Raw genomic sequence first — 21,746 nt, 5'->3', positions numbered from 1 at the left:
ACTCATTTCCCTTAATATTATCCCTGCTGTAACTTAAATGTCCTTCAAAGCTTGAGTTCTTGCTTACTGTTGTGTTAACTGTTCTCAGCTCCGTGTTCAGTACCTCAATACCTTTTAACTGCTAGAAAATCCTCTTCATCCCCGATTTCTTAGTATTGCTCTTCATGTTCCCCAGCACTCCAGCTGTGAGGAAGCTGGACACACGATATAAACTCACTGACTCCCTCTTCCGCCTCCTCCACGACAGCTCCGCCCATAGTGTGGCATGTAATGAATGTACAATATTTTCATTTTCAAGTTTATCATGCCACAGTTTGACTTTAACCTTCACTATCTGAACTGACATTATTCCTACAAATGATTAAATTATATGCAAATATCATGTTTTACTCTTGAACTGCTAAACATAATATACTATTTCATACTGCATGTTTGATGTTCTGAATGATAGGGTAAATATCTGGGTCAGACAGATCATATCTCATCCCAGCTAACAGGCATGGGGCATAATCAGCCCTGTTCAACTCCTCACCAGACAAAGAGGCTTCTGGGTAATCTGGTCTCACCACCCAGGGAGCCAGGAGCCACACACCTCCCATCATTTTCAATATGCACCAGAGTGCTTTAAATTATTGAGACAAATGTACCTCTTGGGCAACAGTATCAACTTCCTCTTCTGAGCTTCACATATAGGCTATGTAACATATTCTCAGTGTTGTGAGTGGAAACAGGACACACAAATCTCAGTTCTAACTGAGATCAGTTTCCTAAAAGCCTTCAAACTTTGAATATAATAAAATAATGTAATAAATAGATTTATGAAACCATAATCATTCAGTGTGTAACTAAATTATCAAATAATTTCCAATATATACTTACATAACACTGCATAATAAATATCAAGGTATTGAATCAAAACTAAGTGGCAGCATATCAGTCTATAACAATCTCAGATCTGTTATCAATAACCAATTCACTTTATCTGGAATTATATCAAAATGTTTACCCACCAAACAATGACACACACTCGACACCACTACCCACATCTGTGAATTATTCCCAAAGTTAAACGGTTAATAATAAGTTTGTGTTTCTATTGAGTCCCAATATCACAGAACTACTTCAGGAAATCAACCTCCAATGGCCAAGTAACACAACTGAACCGCAAAGAAAAATGAGGGGATACACCAGACTGCCCTTTTCTTTAAACTAGTCCAACCGAGCCTTTAACGATCCATGAAGCACATTCTGAATTTACATTTTCAATGAGAATCTATATCTGTCTGTCATCCTGATTTTGTGTCCAACAGCAACAGTTAAAAACACAGCTGAAGGGCAGGCCTCCTCACTCTGGCTTCAGTCGACGGAATCATTAACCTGGAACTTCCTGATATACAGTAAGTAGGTTCACCATTACTTCTTGCTCTTTTTTTGAGATATGTTGACTTAGTGAAGCATGAAATACAACAAATGAGGAGGAGAAATCAAATTTAAAGTTAATGAGGGTAAAAATCAAAGATACGTCTTGAGTTTCTGTCAGGGGATATGAAAGCAAGATGCCTGACTGTGACAAGACATGCTTTAATAATGTGATTCACATGTCATTTAATTGCTACAGTTTCATATACTGTGGCACAATGACACCTACAAAAGTGCAAAAAATGTCTTTGCTGACATCAGGCTCTTGTGGTACACAGAAACCCATTTTTCCCCAAACAGAGATACATTCATTACTTGATATTGTACTAACAGAACTAGCTGGTTTAATTACACAACTGTAATACCATCTGAAAAAGATTCAGCTCAGTAGTCACACTTCCCATGCACAAAGTATGCATTTAACATTTCCCTATGATCACTTCCTTTTAATAAAATTTTAAATAGATGTAAAATAACTGAAATATACTTTGCATAATGCATTTAACTGGCAGTTTTTCACCAGTTGCTACATCTGTCAGTCTAGCATTTGAAATTGTCCAGTCATTATACTAGTAATTCCAAATGTTGCACTGGTAGTCAATTACATGTAAAGAAGAAAAAGCAAGTCTGACAAATAGGCTAGGTGCCAGAAGTAAGTACAGCAATCAATTATACCAATTAACCCGACAATACACTTCCGCAGCTCCCCGAACTTCACGTTCGGCAGCGGCTCCATGGGGACATTTCACCATCACTGTATCACTGAGGCCCGGCAGAGATGAACCCACAGCCGTTGAAAAATGTAACCGAAAAACAGTTAATGATCAGTCTTCATTTGTTAATCAGGCTTACGCAGTCTGAAAACATTCAGTTCAGGTGGAAAAACGTGGAAAGAACGACCAGCAGGAAATGATCTTCCCGAAAAACAAACGGAATCAAAGGCGATGAATTCAACTGTTACGCTACCAGCGGCCCATGGACAGGATAATCGATTTACTAAACATAAATTAACCTAGATTACAATGAACTCTGTTCTTTACATTGATGAGCCTTTCGTTTTAAATTACGTTAATGGACAGCATTTTACATTCAAATAAAAACATAGGTTATAATTTTAATGAAATCTTAACGATGGGACTAGATCGACCTTACAACCTGCTGAGCAGATTCCGGACGTGTCGGATACACACTGTAATTAGCGGTATCAGAGAGAGCAGACAGGTTATTTGTTGTAAGGTCTAAAACACCAAAGTCCGATACGAAGGCAGCCTTGGTGCCCCGACCTGAACACTCGCATTACGCAGCCGATCGCCGCTGCTCTGTAATAAGCATAATAAGCATGTGTCTGCAAGTGTTTAGTCTCGGCTGTTTCTCGGCAGGTGACGGCAGTAAGAGGGTCTGGAGCACCGAGCGGCGGCTCGGACAGGATCCAGCGCTGTTTCCTTCACCAACGGGCAGCGTCGTATCATAGCATGTGCAGCCAAAGAAAATTTCCCAGAATAAAGCTAAGGCTAATGGATGTGATGCTTAAGCGGAATGTCGGCTAAAGCCACAGCGGGGCTTAGCACACAGGGCGTATCACACAATCGGGATCATGCGTTTTATACAGCACCACAGTCACGCACAGCCAAAATCTTGCAGATGCTGACATGTTAATAGGACCCAGCACCAACATTTAAAATATACAGACCCTACCATTAAATTCAATTCCAAAATCTATCAAATGGTTTACTTCCAAAACTATTTATAATGTACTGTGCGGGCCTAAGAAGCACCCATATTTTATGCATTCAGATTTAACTAGCAAGCTTTACATTAAGACCCTGAATGATCACAACACGTTTACGTTCAAACCGAGCTGATGTTGGGCTACAGCTCGCTGGCTCTTCTTGCAAGATAAAATATTAAAAGTAACTCGACCCAGACTGTCAGGATAACTAACTAGCTATGCATTACCACAATGACAATGATTATCCATCAGCTAACAGCAGCTAACCCCTGTCTCGGAAATACATAAAACAACAACTTGCGTTATGAGCCAGCTAAATGTATCATTTTAAAAGAAACCGATTCTTCTGTATAGCCAGCGAACCCTCCAGAAGTTCGAACCAAGAGAAAAAAGTCATAATCTATAATCTGCTGACAGTTTACTTTTTTGTCAGACAAATTAATAAAGGGATATACTTGCGTGGAAATATGAGGCGCAAATCCCAGAACTGACAGAAGACGCGTTAAAGGGTGACCTACTTCCGAAGTAGCTCAAGATAATACGCACCGCACTCGCCAGACCTGCTGCAGCAGCATGACATTTTCCACCAACCTACTGGCTGATCTCTCAAAATCAAATAAATCTAGATATATAAAACAGTAGCTAATCAGGCACACGGATAGTGGCTTTATCGCAGTTATCTTAGTAATACTGGATACGGCTGTATATTTATTTACAATAGCGATCTAGCCAGCCAGATCTCTAGTTAGCTACCTAGCTAGCTAACTAGTAGCTAGCTGGCTAACGTTACCTTCTGAAAAAATGTTTTGCATTCCCCCTTGCACGTCGGAATTTCCTCTTCTCCGTACAGTGCACTGCTCATCTCCAAGATTGTTTTTTACTGATTATTTCGAAGATTATAAGTTACAACAGTCGTCAAGACCCAAAACCTCGAAGGACTATACAAGTGATGGATTTTAAATCAATATTTATCCGAAAGTTCCGTGCAAGCGAAAGGCACAAACGCGACTCTAGTCCTTCTTCCTGATTTGGCTCCAATCGGGTCTGCTTCGGTTTTAATAAAACTTCATATCAGCCAATCGCAGGGCAGCGATGCAGCATCTGACATCCCGGCCCACCAATCAACGCGAGCGCTGCTACTTTCCGTCTTTTTAACGCAACTTATTTCAGAGTCCACCCTCCTCCCCAAGTCTAGCCTACTGTCTGCTCGCTCTCTATCACTTAAAGCGACAGCACTGACATTTATCATCATCATCACCACAATTGAATAATTAGGCTACTAATTTCCTCAGGCGTGAAAAATGATACAGCAGACACTGGCTATGTTTCAAGTCTCCGTAATCATTCACGTAGGCTACTAGTTAACTCGTTAGTTTTGTTGTTTTTTTTAATCGAGGCGTTATAAAAAACTTCATCTATAAAAGGACAGTAATTACTACATGAACACTCCAAGTTCCTAAAGGAATTTAACAATGCCACATTAGCCTACGCTTTACTAGATGCGTGGGTGATAACCTACATGTTGACATGGTTAACAGACTAGGGTATGTGGGTTATTGCATGTCTTTTTGAGTGGACCAAGTTCATCGTCTACACTGGAGACTGGCCCACCATCATAAAATCAGATTTCAGGTGTGTGTTCGATTTCAACACCACATTGTAGCCTACCATTACAGCCTGAACCTCAGCGTAGGAGCTGCTTATTGCTGGGAGAAATTGTCGAGTAGGATTCGGCGTTAAAGACAAAGCCAGCCCGAAACACCTGCACACTGCCAAATGATGGCAGGCTGAATTCCACATCTCTATACAGTGAATGTGGTACCATTTATGCGCTCGACATAATTTCACATGCCTATTTTCGGGTGGATTAAATGGCTTCATTTATAGACCTATAGACCATTCCTCGCCAAATAGGCTACTACCAAAAGGACTTCCAAATAGGCTATTCAGATAGCTTATCAGTTTACGATACTTTTAAATGCAAGTTTTAAGCGAATTTTTAAATTATTATTAGGCTAATAATAAGCCTATTAGTATTATTTTATTGTTGTTGCTCATATTATCTTGTTTTGTTGCTGAGTGAGCTGAATGAGTGAGTAGCCTAGATGTGGCCTGTTGGTACAGTCACCAAACAGGTCAGACAGTGGAAAGCGTGTAGGAAAGGATAGCCTACGCAGCGTAGTCTGTCTTCAAAAAGTGAAGCAAACAAAAAGACTGGTTTTAATTTTCATTTTGTCGTACCTAACCATCGGAAATTCAGCACTGGAAATAAAGAATTTTGGCTTTTAAATCGTGTGCCTGACTTGTGCCCGTTTTGAAACTTCAATTGTTTGTTCATATCTCCATAATCATAATATCATCGTTACTAAACACTTCTGAATAACTGTTGACAAGACGTAGGCTAACAAAGAAACCCAAACGTACTACGGGCTACAATGAGCTTTGAATAATTCCTGTCAGGACATACAAAGTTTATACATACATTCACACAGATACCTCCCCGCGCTCTTTAAAATGGTCATTCAGTGGTACTGCGCAAACTGAAAGAACATCGAGTGCATGATGTTAAAATATCTCGATTGTTAAAATGGTAGGCTAAATCAACGTCATCTTAATCCTTCGTTCTCATTTAAACGCGGATTGATCTGGTTTTAGCCAGCTTCGAAGTAAAACAAGCACCTTTTAATGAAAATTTAAAGGCGGCAATTTCTCCGGATGATTTCCGATCCTGCTTCCGCTGAGGAAAAGCGCTGTGCTGTTCCACTGGCCCAGGAAGGGATTTTATTTTGTAACCGCTGTTACTGTGAAAATGGCACTGAAACTACTCGCAAAAGGCTGTGCACACGCATGGCACACCAAGTGGAGAGGTTTCAAATGTATCAATCGAGGTTTATTTAAAGCAGTGAAGAGATTCTATTATTGTATTTTCATTTTTCTAAACGAAAACAATCCCGGCATATTCCCGAATCGTAATATCTAGCATGAACACGTTTTGAGCAAAAGAGGATGCCATGACCTTGGTATAGCTTCCGATGACACTACGCCTTTATGACCAAACATTAAAACACAACCTACCATGAGGGAGGGGGAGAAGGGAGAATTCACGGCGGTATTTACCGTTAGCGTTTTTCACTAAAATAAACCATTTCTAAATTAAGATAATTTACCTTTTGCTGCGATTAGCCTGTTAAATGACTTTCATCGTCAAGGACTCGGCCAACTGTAACGCCAGACGATTTTAGGACCGTCTCACAAATCCAGTGTTCTAACACATTCTGGTTAGAAATCCGACTTCACCTCTGAACTTCTGATAGTTTTGTAGCAGTAAAGTAATCTTCTGGTGTATGTCAAAATCGTTTCCTGAACATAACCACATTCCAACAGGCCTATGGAGCATATACAGCTTCTCACAATGTTTCAGTTTAAACAAAGACAAAGTCGACCAGTACCTTTACTTCGAAAATTACACTCTGGTGGAATGAAATGAAATGAAAATATTTAAATAGGCATTATATTTTAACAACAACAAAAACATGTAGCACCTTAACGTGTAAAATTACACTCCCCTCTGGTGGAATGAAAATATTTAGGCGAAATGGGAATTATATTTTAACAACACCACTTTGGTGTTTGGTTGTAAGAAGCACCGACAGAATGATCTTTTAACTTAATTGTCAATCGAGCCTTGCGATGAAAGAAAATGCGTCGATGATTACGTTACACACTACTTATAACTCCTCTTCATGAGATAAAAGAGTTCTGAACGTTTGAAAATCATACCCCAATAAAATACTGATTCTTTTACATTAAATACGCCAGGGAGAATTATATTTGACTTTAACCAGTGGACTGACGAACAGAGTCAGAAAAGAAATACAGCCTGTCTTTGGAGATCGTCTTTGCTGACTGGTGAAAAGCTATGATTTGCCTGCAGCTTCACCGCGCTTGATGATGCGCACTGCAGGACCCGCCGGAGACGCCCAGCCGTGGGTCAGGCTCTTCACGCCCAGCGCTACACGGAATGGGACGGATTACACGAGTTTCTCCTCTGATAATGAAAATGTGTTCTATTTTCAACCAGTGTTTCAGTGGCTAGAAATGTCGAAGGTGTTCATTGGGCGCAACACAACAGTGATAAACATCGCCTTCTAAAAACATCTCACAACCGGTAAAAAATAAAAAAAAGGAAAAGTGAACTGCCGAAATGCGAGCAGCCAGTATATCTACCATACTCCACTTTCTGCTTCATACAGCATTATCCCCTGTATATCACTTAAGGCTTAAGCTAATTTTTCAGGTATTCTTTCCCCATTCCCCTTTGGTGGCTATGTAAATTGTGTCATAACTCAATAAATCATGAATTACTCGATGGGCCCACATTGAGAGCTCTTGCATTGAATTGTGGCTGCACCAGGGCCATCTCCCCTGTTATGTTCCTACTGAAACTTCATGACTAGCAGCATCTTTAGTTGAGTTAAGAGTTTCAAAGTTACAGAGTCTGTAATACACTGACTACAAGTCTCAAAGGAAGGCAAGTTGTACCTTGCACTACTCACTCTTAAACTTTCCAGTAGCCATTTTAATTTAAGCTCTCTCTGGTTTTAATTTCCAAAAAAGAAATAACTAATTACCAGGCAGCAGAATGTGAGATGTAAATTAATCATCATCTGCAAGCTGGGGGTGCTTTGGAAAAATCAGGAAACAGAGAAAACAGCAGCCACCTCCAAAGTGCCCTTTAGGTCCTGCAAGTGTTTCCTTTAACTATGTATTTTTTTCCTCTTGGGATACAAAACGTTACTTTTGAGTGCTTCACATTATCTTCTGTGAAAGTAAGTCAGAGGGAAAGGAGCATGTCATAAAAGCCATCATTCTTCTCCCCCTTTCCCCCACACTGGTCAGCACAGAATGAGCTTCAAAAATGAAAATTTAACTCATTTCATGAAACATACCACATACTTTGATCTAGGATTTGGCATGCTGAACTGTGTATTATAAGCCTAGAACATGACACTCCTCCTTCAGCCAAGGATGCAAGATGACTGCACTTCCAACCAGAGTTTTTCATTCAAGTGAACTGAGAAATACAAAACCCTGTTGGAAAAAGCTATTTTTTATGTATAACTGTTGCTCAATAACACCAAGAATCCTATTTGAATCCTGTCTGAGAAAACAATACTTGCTCTTTCTGCAACTCATCCTCCATTGGAATGGTTTGCACATCACATTGAGTTGTTTTAGTTCCATTTTTAGTTCTAAACAATCCTTTTGTTCGCTGACACTCGCTCTCAGCAGAACACTTCAGTTTGGGAATTACTGCCATGATACTTTCGTGTGTCTGAGAGCCTGTGGGGAGGTGCAAGGGCTTCACCACACAGCCGAACACACAGGACACAGCTTCCCTCTGTGGCTGCCCTCTGGCCTGGACTCTCTGTGAACCTTCAGACTGTAATTAAAAGTTATAAATCGCTCCTGACTCTTAAGAGGAAGCAGAACTGAAACTCAGTTGGGGCCACTCTTCTGGCTTCATAGTCACAAAATGAAAGAAAATGCAGGATGCTTGCAGGAAGTTAAAGAAACATTAAATGTGTGACTCAGGGTTTGTAAATAGAATACTACATCACCCAACCTGTTGTGTGTATTATGGATTATTTGTTTTCTTCCTGTCTTGCTGTTGATGATGTTTTTATGTTAAATTTGAGCGGTACTGTAATTAATTTTTCTTCCACTCTAAACACTCAGATTTCTACAGATCAAAAGAAAGACAGATAGAATATATAGTATGATATCCAACCACAATCAGAATGGAGCATTGTGGGAATTATGGCGTGATATCCAAATACAATCGGAATGGAGCATTGTGGGAATTATGGCGTGATATCCAACTACAATCGGAATGGAGCATTGTGGGAATTATGGTGTGATATCCAACTACAATCGGAATGGAGCATTGTGGGAATTATGGCGTGATATCCAACTACAATCAGAATGGAGCATTGTGGGAATTATGGCGTGATATCCAACTACAATCGGAATGGAGCATTGTGGGAATAATGGCGTGATATCCAACTACAATCGGAATGGAGCATTGTGGGAATTATGGCGTGATATCCAACTACAATCGGAATGGAGCATTGTGGGAATTATGGCGTGATATCCAACCCTTTTAGAAAAAAGAAACGCAGTGCAACAGCAGTATTCAACAGCCCAATAGCGTCTCATTTGGGGACTAAACCAATAACCTTCTGCTGCCACATGTACGAAGTGTGTATTCCCACGAATCTCACATCATCTGCACTTGAATTCCGTTTATGTGTACTGTGTACAAATGGGCTGCTTTCTAACTATGATGTGAATTTTTACAGTCAGCTGTATTTTACATGTTATACTCAAACTTGTATGCCATCAGAACAATATATAACAACAATGTATCGCATTAATATAACACTTTTCAAGGTTTTCAATCTCTCGTTTCAATCTTGTGTTATGCTGATGGGAGGGAGAGGAGGAGTGGTTCTGACTCAACTCAATCACCAGAAATGTGAGTAGCCACGCGCCAGACATATTATGACAGGTCTGACTCAGTTATGGTAAACCAGAGCATGCATCACTTTGACATGAAAAGCAAGTAGGCCAAGGTCACCTATTAATGAACTCATCAAAGCTCATCATCAGATGCAACTGTGATATCATTTCCATACCTGCAGCTGCAGTCATTGCAATGGCTGTAATGCACAGACAGACACACAGACAGGCAGGCAGACAGATACACAGGCAGGCAGACAGACATGCAGGCAGAGAGACAGGTAGACAGACAGACAGGCAGGCAGGCAGGCAGGCAGGCAGACAGACAGACAGACAGACAGGCAGGCAGACAGGCAGAGAGACAGGTAGACAGATGTGAGAACAACAGCACTCCATCAGGACTAATGAGGCACTCACAGAAAACACACATAGCTGCAAATGTCAGAAGAATGAGTTTCATGCCTGAATGTTTATCTGGAAAAATATATATATCCTTCAACCTTCATTATCGCCATATAATAATGTCTGTATACTACATCATTGTCATTTGGCTGATGTCTTATTCAGAGCGGCTTACACAGTTCATCTAATAAAGTAGCATTATAAGCTGCACAAACAGGACACCACTGACCCCACATGAAGAGCATCAGAGCCAAACATGGTGCTGAGATCACAAATGTCTGCCTAGATTGATATATAAACAAAAACCAAAAGCATCAAAAGATGCTCACCGATATGCCACCTTTCACGTCCACAGCCAGTCACCTGGCAACAGTGCATCAGTGACAGGCTGCAGTCTTGGAGACAACAGGCCATAATTTTGTTGAAGCACAAACAGGTTGCTAAATTTGTGAATTGAAGACACTATGCAATGAATGCCACAGGCTGGTGATTCCTTTCTCCAAAATCAGCTCTTACTCTGGGTGGAAAGAGAGGGGATGTCCAGTGCAAATGAGGGTGTGGTACAGTGAAGAGGGGTATTTCCTTTCCAGCTTTGTTCTTACAGCGCAATGCCCATAACAACAATTTTCAAAAACAACAGCACAAAGTGCTTCTATGAATTCAACACCAACACTGTGTAATGTTAGTCAGAGAACATACACACTGTCAATAGCCATGTATTTTGTGTTCCAGTTTCAAATGGAATAAGGCAATGAAAAACATCATCAGTCATGTACTGTTAACAGTTAAGACACCTTAGATAAGCATAAAAGGACACTTCAGGACATATTAACCTGAATAACAGTGCACCAACATCAGCAAAAATCTGGTCAGATAACAGTACTATATTTTTTATAAATGCAGATATTTTACTCATCATTTGGCCTGTAAAACCTTACATAATTCTATATTTTCATAAGAATAAACATGAAGTATGTCCTAATGCACAATCACAGGAAAAACTAGTGGCTGCAGGTGTACGAAAAGGTCCTCTTTCTTCAGACTGCCACCTCAGACTGCCCCTGTCCTGACAGGTCATGACGGACAGCTGTGGATTGATCAGGACAGATCTGCAGGCTGGTGCACACGGCTCCTGCACTCTCTCTGCCTGTGGCTCTAACCACATACCCAGGTACCTGATCCATCTCCTCAGAATGACAGTTTGTTTACCCAGTACAATAAATGCCTAACCTTGCATATGAAATACACTTCCAGAAAGGATATTACTGTTACAGGTAATGGAAAGTTTAAATATTAATTATTTCATCAACAAAACTTGTTAACAGAGGGTGTTGCTTTCCACCAAAGTCCTGTACTTGCTGCTAGCTAAAGCTCTTACACACCTTTTCTCTCTGTGTTGTTTTATGACACCTAAGCATGTAAAATGATTTCACACCACTGTTATGCAGAGTGGTCTGTCATAGCAGCACAGAGTACTTTGGTGGAACTTCACCCTCAGCAGAAGCAAAACCACATTTGACGTGTGATGGGTGAAATATTGTAGTGAGGTGTCGCTGAATGCTTACTCTTCCCTTATCTGGAAAGAAGCATGAAGTTAGCTAGCTGTCAAGTACCACGTGCTGTGATCTGACTGAGCTTTGTCTCCCATATGAACTAAATAGCATGTGCACATTTGCATTGCCATGGCAACCAACATACCACCATCTGTGAGGCTGTTTGTTAAACATAAACTGAGGTCATGTTTGAATACATTAGCCACTAAAGTTATCATACAGCTATCGAACGTTGTTTGCTTGCTACCTCCACATGGGGGAGGGAACACCCCGGGACAGGTCAATTCCACAGAGAGGGGGCAGTCAGAGGACTGAGGATTGCAGCGCACTCATACATCTTTATTTCAGATGTCCTTAGTAGCACCTATATCAGAGTAGTCTTATTTCATGGCACATGACCATATTAAAACATGATTCAAACATGACTGTAAGCAGCATATACACTGTGTGCATGAACATGCAGTCATTGTGCTGTGCCTAGACCTCTCACACACACAGCTGTTTACTCTACTTTGAATCTAACATGCTGAATTTGGTCAAACAGCACCTCCAACACACTGAAAACAGCAAAGGGGAAACAGTACAGACCTAATAATCTGAACTGCAGAACGCAATGAATAGAACCCGACACCAGTTTTTTACTCTCCTGTCCCTGAAATGTGCTGTGCATACTCAGGGCTCAGTCTGAATGATTGATCATGTTTTTGTATTACCAGTTTTCCACCTCAACATGTTCTCACATTACTGACTCGGGAGGTTGGTTTGACAAGTGTGCAATTTGGTTTTGCTACCTAACATGTCAAGGTTCAGCCACATCTAATGTAATAACAGAATGCTAGCACTCTATTAAGCATTTATTAGCACACTCAGGACAACACTCCTTTTTATTTAATTTTATGAAGTTTTTCATTTAAATATAGTAATGACATTACTGTGGCAACCTTAATTAGCTATGTAAAATCAAACAAAATTGAGATTAGCATTTTAAAGTAACTGAATCCATACTGATAACTATTTTCACTAGTGTATGTTTTTAGACTGCTGTAACAGGGTAGTGTGGTGGTAATGGGGCTATTGTGTTATTGTAGGCTTGTTGTATTTAAAGCCCTTCTGTATCCATCATATTACCTGCATATTGTTTTGTCAGTTATGTGTATTCTTCCTTAATTAGTGAGGTGAATATGTAGCTAGTGTGTATAACAATGTATTTTGCAGACCTACAAGATGACCACTCTCAGTGTGAGGAGGGGTAGCGGTTGAGGGTGAGGGTGAGGGTCAGGACCAGGATCAGGATCAGGGTCAGGATCAGGGTAGCGGTTAGGGTCAGGGTCAGGATCAGGGTAGCGGTTAGGGTCAGGATCAGGGTCAGGGTCAGGGTAGCGGTTAGGGTCAGGATCAGGGTCAGTGTAGCGGTTAGGGTCAGGATCAGGGTAGCGGTTAGGGTCAGGATCAGGATCAGGGTAGCGGTTAGGGTCAGGATCAGGGTCAGGGTCAGGGTAGCGGTTAGGGTCAGGATCAGGGTAGCGGTTAGGGTCAGGATCAGGGTCAGGATCAGGGTAGCGGTTAGGGTCAGGATCAGGGTCAGGGTCAGGGTCAGGGTAGCGGTTAGGGTCAGGATCAGGGTAGCGGTTAGGGTCAGGATCAGGGTCAGGGTCAGGGTAGCGGTTAGGGTCAGGATCAGGGTCAGGGTAGCGGTTAGGGTCAGGGTCAGGATCAGGGTAGCGGTTAGGGTCAGGATCAGGGTAGCGGTTAGGGTCAGGATCAGGGTCAGGGTCAGGGTAGCGGTTAGGGTCAGGATCAGGGTCAGGGTAGCGGTTAGGGTCAGGGTCAGGATCAGGGTAGCGGTTAGGGTCAGGGTAGCGGTTAGGGTCAGGATCAGGGTCAGGGTCAGGATCAGGGTCAGGGTAGCGGTTAGGGTCAGGATCAGGGTAGAGGTTAGGGTCAGGATCAGGGTAGCGGTTAGGGTCAGGGTCAGGGTAGCGGTTAGGGTCAGGATCAGGGTCAGGGTAGCGGTTAGGGTCAGGATCAGGGAAGTGGTTAGGGTCAGGATCAGGATCAGGGTCAGGATCAGGGTAATGGTTAGGGTCAGGATCAGGGTAGCGGTTAGGGTCAGGATCAGGATCAGGATCAGGGTCAGGATCAGGGTAGCGGTTAGGGTCAGGATCAGGATCAGGGTCAGGATCAGGGTAGCGGTTAGGGTCAGGATCAGGGTCAGGATCAGGGTAGCGGTTAGGGTCAGGATCAGGGTCAGGATCAGGGTAGCGGTTAGGGTCAGGATCAGGGTCAGGGTCAGGGTAGCGGTTAGGGTCAGGATCAGGGTCAGGGTCAAGGTAGCGGTTAGGGTCAGGATCAGGATCAGGGTCAGGGTCAGGGTAGCGGTTAGGGTCAGGATCAGGGTAGCGGTTAGGGTCAGGATCAGGGTCAGGGTAGCGGTTAGGGTCAGGGTCAGGATCAGGGTAGCGGTTAGGGTCAGGATCAGGGAAACGGTTAGGGTCAGGATCAGGGTCAGGGTAGCGGTGCTGGGTAAGAAAAGCTGAGAGAGACTGCAGGACAGTAGCAAAGGAAGGGGGATTCTGAGGGTCACCTGTCAGAGGTAAACCTCAGGACAGCGACATTGAGGACATGTTTGTAACCAGCTCAACCTTATCCACACGTTCCTGTTACATCAAGTAGGACCAACTGTACAGCTTTTAAATTCAAGCAATCCACTGAAAGAGTCCATGCCCCTCCTTTCAAAATGTCTCTCACATGTAGCTCATTCCATACTCTTCGTATTGTACAGAAGTGATGTCAGCTACTGACTCATACAGATAAAGGAGACAATAGTTTCCAGAAACAGCATTTATTGTGACGGACATCATCTCAGCTTTAACAGTGAGTAACAAACAGAGCTACACTCATGCAATGTTACTGTCTACATGTGGAGTATATTTCTGTGTTATCGTTATGAGTGAGATGGGACATTATTGTCTTATAAATAATTTTCTACTTTTCTGAACTACAAAGTGAGGGACACATGAGCTCTTTCCTGAAATGATTTCCTCAGACGTGACAAACAGGCAGGGACAGAACAGTCACTGTGCTTTGTATGACGGGCTTCCACAGTTAGAGCATTCCCAAAACCACAGTGCAGTTTTCTATTTTTTCAGTCTTTAATGGAGTCCTTAAAGTGGAAGCAATGCTTTCTATAGGACAATGAATGTTTCTCATGCATACCCAGTCAATTATATGACATAAATGATATGAATCATTTCTGTATGTGTGTCTGTAATGCCGGGTCTGCAAAGCCATACTGCACTGCCTTCTCTTGGGAGGCATACTGACTCAGAGCAAAGTTTTTTAGATGCATTTGTACTCTGTGGCACTCGCTGACGCTGAAATACAATAGCATGTCATTTATAGCAAAGCAGTAGTTTTAAGCTTAGTCACACTAGTGTCAAGAGCATCAAATATGTATTTATCTTTCAGCTTAAACACTATTATGCACATCTCAGATTGAAGTAATGATTTTTTTTTGTTCTGGAGCTTTCTATCTCTAGACATACATCCTGAATACACTGCATAACAATTAAAGAAACCTATTCAACATGGCCAGTTAGAGGTGCATTCTGTTCAAAATTCTTTGCACCCATACAAGTTCAGTTTGAGAAGAGTTAAGGTTAGTAATTAATAATTGGGCATTAATAAAATAAATTATTAGTTCACATGTATAAATGAGCATACATGGGTTTTGTTACCACTTTAACTATGCAGATGAAAATTCCACAGTCCGTGCATGAAAACAGATTCAATCCAGAGTGTCCACAGAATCAAGCAATGAGGTCTCTGGTCCTTAGCCCAGAGTCACTGCTCTGTACTGCTGTCCTGATGACAGCGCAGGGGCTTTCCAGAAAATCACACCATTTTCAACCATTTTCCCCTGAGTTTTCCATCACTTTCTATCAGCCACCATGCTGTCTTCCTTACCTGGAATTTGCATAATGAGAAAATGCTTCTATTTCACACATTGCCAGTCCTCCCTGTGCTTTACTGTGCTGGAGTCACAGTCTGCGTTCCCCCACTGAAGCACTGACAGCTGCCGCATGCAGGAGTCCTGAGCACAGTCTCTTTTAATGATGACGATGTGCAGCACTGAGTACAGCGGCTTGCAGGGGCCCCCGGGCTGCAGCTGCGGAGTTTCCATCTCTAAACTCCACCCACAGCATCTGGCCCCTCCCTCTTTCAAAGCACTAATGTAAGACAGCAGACGACTGTCAATGAAGCAGCCATAACCCTGTGAATCTCATAAATGATCTAATGTGGAACTGAATAGTGCACACAGCCAGACTTGACAAAACAATATAATAACAAAACAAACCAACACTTCAGTCATGTATGTTGTCAGGATGGCCATTTCACAAACTTGTAGCAGCTGAGTACAGTACTCAAAGCTGGCGACCCAAGTACTTGAAGAAGAAAAACATTGAATTTAATGCTCCACAATCTTCCAGACATAATTGCATTTCTTCACAATTAACTGTTGTACAAACATTCACTCTATATACTAACTTTATGTTGTAATATTATTTTATATGGCCTAATTAAGGAGTCCCTTACGCAGACAAGGGTGTACCCACTAATTAAAAAACCCACACTGAACCCCTCATTAGTCAACAACTATAGGCCAGTCTCCCTATTCTCATATCTCTCTAAAGCTCTAGAACATGCTTCATTTAACCAGATCTCCCACTTTCTCACTGTTAACAATTTACTTGACCCTAACCAATCTGGTTTCTAAGCTAATCACTCCACTGAAACTGCCCTGATTGCTGTAACTAATGCACCGCAAGCTGCAAAAGCTGCCTCTCTCTCTTCAGTCCTTATCTTCTTAGATCTATCAGCTGCCTTTAATACGGTCAACCACCAGCTCCTCCCGTCTGACCTGTCAGCCCTGGAAATCGCTGGAACGGCCCTGGAATGGTTCTCCTCCTACGTCAGCGGCTGCTCCTACCTGGCATGGCTCCACCTCCTCACCCCAGTTCCTGAAGACAGGTGTTCCACAAGGATCAGTGCTGAGACCACTCCTGTTCTCTCTCTACACCAGAACACTAGGAGAGGTCATAACAGCACCTGGCCTGACGTATCATTCATACGTAGATGATACCCAACTGTTCATTTCCTTCCCTCCCGAGATGGACTTCACTCCTCAAGTATCCGCATGTCTCACTGATATCTTGGGCTTGATGAACAAGCAACAGCTCAAACTGAATAGTGACAAGACTGAGAAAGTCTATGTCCCATCATGCATGTCTCCCCCAAGGAACCTCTCAATTTACGTTGACAATGCAAAGGTATTGGCAACCACAGCTACCAAAATCTTGAACAGAAATCTGTCTTTCAAAGAGTATATTACAGCCACAGCCAGAATCTGCTGATTCCTTTTATTCAACATTAGGAAGATCAGACCCTACCTCTCCAAATACACAGCTCAAGTTGGGATCCAAGCTCTAATCCTGTCACGTCTGGACTACTGCAACTTGCTGCTTGCCGGCCTCCCGGTGTATGCCATCCAACTGCTGCAGCTTATCCAGAATGCAGTAGCCCAACTGACGTTCAACCTCCCCAAGAAGGCCCATGTGACACCTCTCTTTGAGTCCCTCCACTTCCTACCAGTTGCATCAAGTTCAAGACCTTGTTATTAACATGTGTGATGTGTTTGATATGTTATGTTCTCTAGAGAGGCGGGAGTAACAAAAAAAAGTCTGACCAAGATGACGGAGGCTAAAGGCTACATGTAGCATGAAAACATATATATGATTAAAAGATGTGTGGACAACCATTTGTGTCTACATCAACACAGATCGTTGTTTATATGTTACATTAACTTAGCTGAGACAAATAGACCCCTGTAGATCATAATTTAAACACTCTAAACTAGGTGACAGGCTAACCACTAATGTTTTTGGACACCACATATACATTACGCAGATTGCTGGGATAGCCAGGCTAACATTGGCATGAAAACATTTATATGATTTTACGATGTCTGGGCGACCTTACTGCATTCAGAACATGAACAGCAAAAAAAAACAGGAGGTAATGGTAGAGAGCATACACAACGCAATGTCTATGCCATTTCATCACAGTTGACTGGCTGACTTCACAAGCTAGCTGAATCACATGATACAATAGCTAGCTAGCTAGCTGGCTTGTCAGCTGGCTATGTCACCGCACCACAACTACACTTGCCGCTAACAGGATAGGCAAACTTGCCTACTGTTTTCGCGACCACGCCCCTAGAGTGAAAATTTGCGGAGTGTTTCGCTGTGTGGAAGCCTAGCGTTACTGACCTTTTGTAATACTTCTTGATAACTACTCTTTGCACAGTGATGCACTTATTTGGAAGTTGCTCTGGATAAGAGCATCTGCTAAATGAAGTAATGTAATGTATTGTAATGTAATTATAAATCTAGCACATATCCTCCTTGAGAGCCAGTGATGACTTATGTACATTTTTAAATGTATGCAGTCAAATTAAACAATAAACAAAACTCAGCAATTATGTTTTACTTGTAAATATTGTGATATCTGACAGCAAGCACTTTGCAAAGTAAATAAATAAATGATATTAATTAATGATATTGATGAATTACAAAATCTACAAATGTAAAACATCAACAGTGTGGTAAGAGGTACCAATTCAATGTAATGTTCACCATAAAATTTTTCACAAAAAAAGTAAACCATCTACAACATGGACAGATGCTGGATGACTGAGCCAGTTGTGTGGGACATGCAGTCAGTAAAGATTACAGCGGCCGACACCCACACTCTCAGAGGGTGCGGGGCGAGTCTGGGCTCCAACCTACCCCTCACACCCGAGCTCTGCCCTGAAGGCTGCTTTTTCCTCACTACAAAGTGTTTTTCTGCCATTTCCACTGGCATCCAGGCACTTAAGGCATCCAGGCTTAAGTGCAAAACTTTTTGCCAAAATGTTTCATGGTCTATGGTCATTGATGCGATAAGAGACAGATTCACTGTATTCAAATTCTTAATGTTTTTTTTTCGCGCTTATTATTCAGCACTGAGTATCAAGTTACACGTTTCAGGTAAGTTACTATCTCAAGGATACGTACATGTTATATATAATATGTAAGAAGGTTTTTGGTAAAAAAAATATATGTGGAGAGAAACATGACAGGCAAACAACAAATGTGTTACCAACTGTGTGTCATTACATTTCAACATTCAACATTTCAACGTCATTACATTTCAACATTTCCACAATACAACAGTACAGACCCAAAGGAGCCTGAGGACACATGAAAGCAGAAACACGGCCTCAGAGAGATTGTGGTAAATGAAGTTTAATGAATAGGTGTAGTTCAGAATCAAGGCTACACATCAAACAAGCGCACCACAGTCTTAATGATCCTCTTCTCTTTAACACAGGCCCAGCAGAGCGTGCTCTGCTAAATCTCCCATCTCAGCCGACCGTTAGCAGAGCTGTTAGCAACAGGTCTGCAATCAAACCGCAGCCTGTGGTTTGCCAGATCAATCACATCCACACTGCAGTTTCACTCTCCTGCAACTCTGCAACACAGAGCATTCAACCTTAGTGCCTCTCACAGTGCAGCCTGCGCCATGAACAAGCCTGTCTCAGAGGCTTACGCTTTTATTTTCACACTTTTATTCGTACAGAGCCAGGTCTACAGATGACAGTTCACCACCTCAGATCTGACTGGAGATAAGAGGAATCACCACTGTGTCTTGTTAGCTGCCGAATGGCACATCTTCAAAGAGACACAAGAAGTGGGGCGCGATGCCAGGAAAAGTGACAGAGATAAGTTTTGCAAGCAAGCTTTGTTGATCTTGCTAGGGTTTGTGGTGGAAAGTTTTGCCAGTGAGAACGTTTTCAACACCAATCATCACAATTTCCTATTTTCAGAAACTGTGTTGCATCTTCTCCAAACCTCCTGAATAACTAATAATTGGGTTCAATTAAACCTGGCCTGACTGAAAAAGAAGAGCTTGTCCCCATGAAACCTGGCCTGGCTGAAGAAGAAGAGCTTGTCCCTGTTAAACCTGGCCTGACTGAAGAAGAAGAGCTTGTCCCCGTTAAACCTGGCCTGGCTGAAGAAGAAGAGCTTGTCCCTGTTAAACCTGGCCTGGCTGAAGAAGAAGAGCTTGTCCCTGTTAAACCTGGCCTGACTGAAGAAGAAGAGCTTGTCCCTGTTAAACCTGGCCTGACTGAAGAAGAAGAGCTTGCCCCTGAGCACCAGCTATTGGTCCAACTTGTGCATGTGAGCTGATGCCAAAGACTTGGACATGGCCTCCATCACTCCAACCTTTTTTTCCCCTGTATCACTTCAAGGGACATTCAGTGACATGTGGCATATTTTTTTATAAGGAATTTGACAATGTCCCTGAAAAATCACAGCTGGCAATGAGATATACCCTCTGAGGATATATTGGATATACTCTCTTAACACTGAGGGTGGCAAGGCAGAATGGAGAGCTCTTTTTCTTCCTTTTATGCCAAAAGCAACTGTGAATCCACAAACAGCTGACTTTGGTTTTAATGACCATTCTCCCCCTTCCTCTAAACCAGCTTGGGACGTTAGCGCTGTGGCTCTGGGCCCTGTTCCAGGTAGGGCTGATGTGCTGGAAGACCAGGCCGTAAGAAACATATTATCTTCTGCAAACAAACAATGGAGTTAGAAATATCCAGGAATGACATGCAAAAGATAGTGAAAGAGAAATCCAAGGTGGAGATGATTGTACTGTAACATTAGAACCAGACAGGGGAATATTCCTTTGTGTTACTTTGCAGAATTTTCTGCCTTCCTCATGACATCATTTGCTTTTGTAGAGGACAGTACTGGCTACACACATTTCATGTCATTTTACATATTGTTCCCTGTACACAACTGTTGTCAGTTGTAGATATCAACAGTGACATACTGAACAGCTGACAGCAACATTTAAATTTTGAATTCCTGAATATTTTAAATATACTTTATAATACGTAGCCAGCAAAGTTGTTTTTAATGCTCATATTGTGTTATTTTACAGTAATCACTGTTTGACGCTTTTCCCTTTTTTGGAATGGCCAGCTGCATATCAGGCTTCTCCCACTACAGTGGCCTCAGGTCTCTCTCTGCCCTGTTCAGGGTCCAAAGGCAAGCCTCCAATACACTGACATGCCTGCAATGATAATGTTTCACACAAGCCCCACGGTGCACCACAGTGAAGCAAACCACAACTGGAGCACAGGCTCCTCTCTACTGACAGCGTCTCAGTGGCTAACAGGCAGCTGATGAGTTGAGTGTACCTGAGAGCAGTGCTGTACCTGAGTTCCACCACTGAGAGATCTGTGTCACAGCTGGATCTCAGGCCTCAGGTGCAGCCTGGCCTCTCAGCTGGGCTCATACTCTAATGCAGGGAAACAACCTCGCCACAAATGGCCACAACAACCTATCATTACAATTTTACCATATTGAATTCAGTAAGTCTTGTGTGACAGGATGTGAGAACTGTGGGTGCACATGACTAAAGACAGGATCATCCATACATGCAGCTCTTCTGTTCTTTCAGCTTCACACAGGCCTCGGGGATGATGCTCAGGATGACATTCTCAGGATGACATTCTCAGGATGACATTCTCAGGACGACACTTTTGGCTCTTCTTTAATGAAGTAGCAAAGGCTGGATTCTGGATCCTGCATCACAGAGCAACTCTCACCTCAGACCTCTACTCATTCTCCCCTGCTGACCCTCCCCTGCTGACCCTCTCCTGCCCAAACACATTCTGCTCACCCTCCCCTGCTGACCCTCCCCTGCTGACCCTCCCCTGCTCACCCTCCCCTGCTCACCCTCCCCTGCCCAAACACATTCTGCTCACCCTCCCCTGCTCACCCTCCCCTGCTGACCCTCCCCTGCTGACCCTCCCCTGCTGACCCTCCCCTGCTGACCCTCCCCTGCTCACCCTCTCCTGCTGACCCTCCCCTGCCCAAACATGCTCTGCTCACCCTGTTGACCCTATCCTTCCCCACACTGTGTTGGATTGCAGACATTCTTACTCTTCACTCACGGATGGGAATCAGAGTTATATCCGGTGTAGTAATGACATTCTCTAAGTA

At 42.6% G+C, this 21,746-nt stretch overlaps 1 protein-coding gene across 2 annotated transcripts in view; it reads right to left on the bottom strand.

Annotated features, from left to right (window-relative positions):
• The window catches only part of bahd1 (bromo adjacent homology domain containing 1), a 65,590-nt gene that overhangs the window by 25,633 nt on the left and 18,211 nt on the right, over positions 1–21,746 (bottom strand). Inside the window, exon 1 of one of the 2 annotated variants that reach the window (XM_036542912.1) lies at positions 3,939–4,149. The exons of the other annotated variant lie outside the window; for it this stretch is intronic. Within the exon in view, the coding sequence (XP_036398805.1) occupies positions 3,939–3,960 (22 nt within the window). The 5' untranslated portion in view covers positions 3,961–4,149. Of the gene's footprint in view, positions 1–3,938; positions 4,150–21,746 lie in introns of those variants that run through there. 2 annotated transcript variants of the gene reach the window in all.

The sequence above is a fragment of the Megalops cyprinoides genome, chromosome 12 (assembly GCF_013368585.1).
Source record: "Megalops cyprinoides isolate fMegCyp1 chromosome 12, fMegCyp1.pri, whole genome shotgun sequence".
In the NCBI taxonomy this organism is placed as follows: Eukaryota; Metazoa; Chordata; class Actinopteri; order Elopiformes; family Megalopidae; genus Megalops; species Megalops cyprinoides.
The sequence above is the reverse complement of the archived record's forward strand: the minus strand, read 5'-3'. Positions and strand labels throughout refer to the sequence as shown.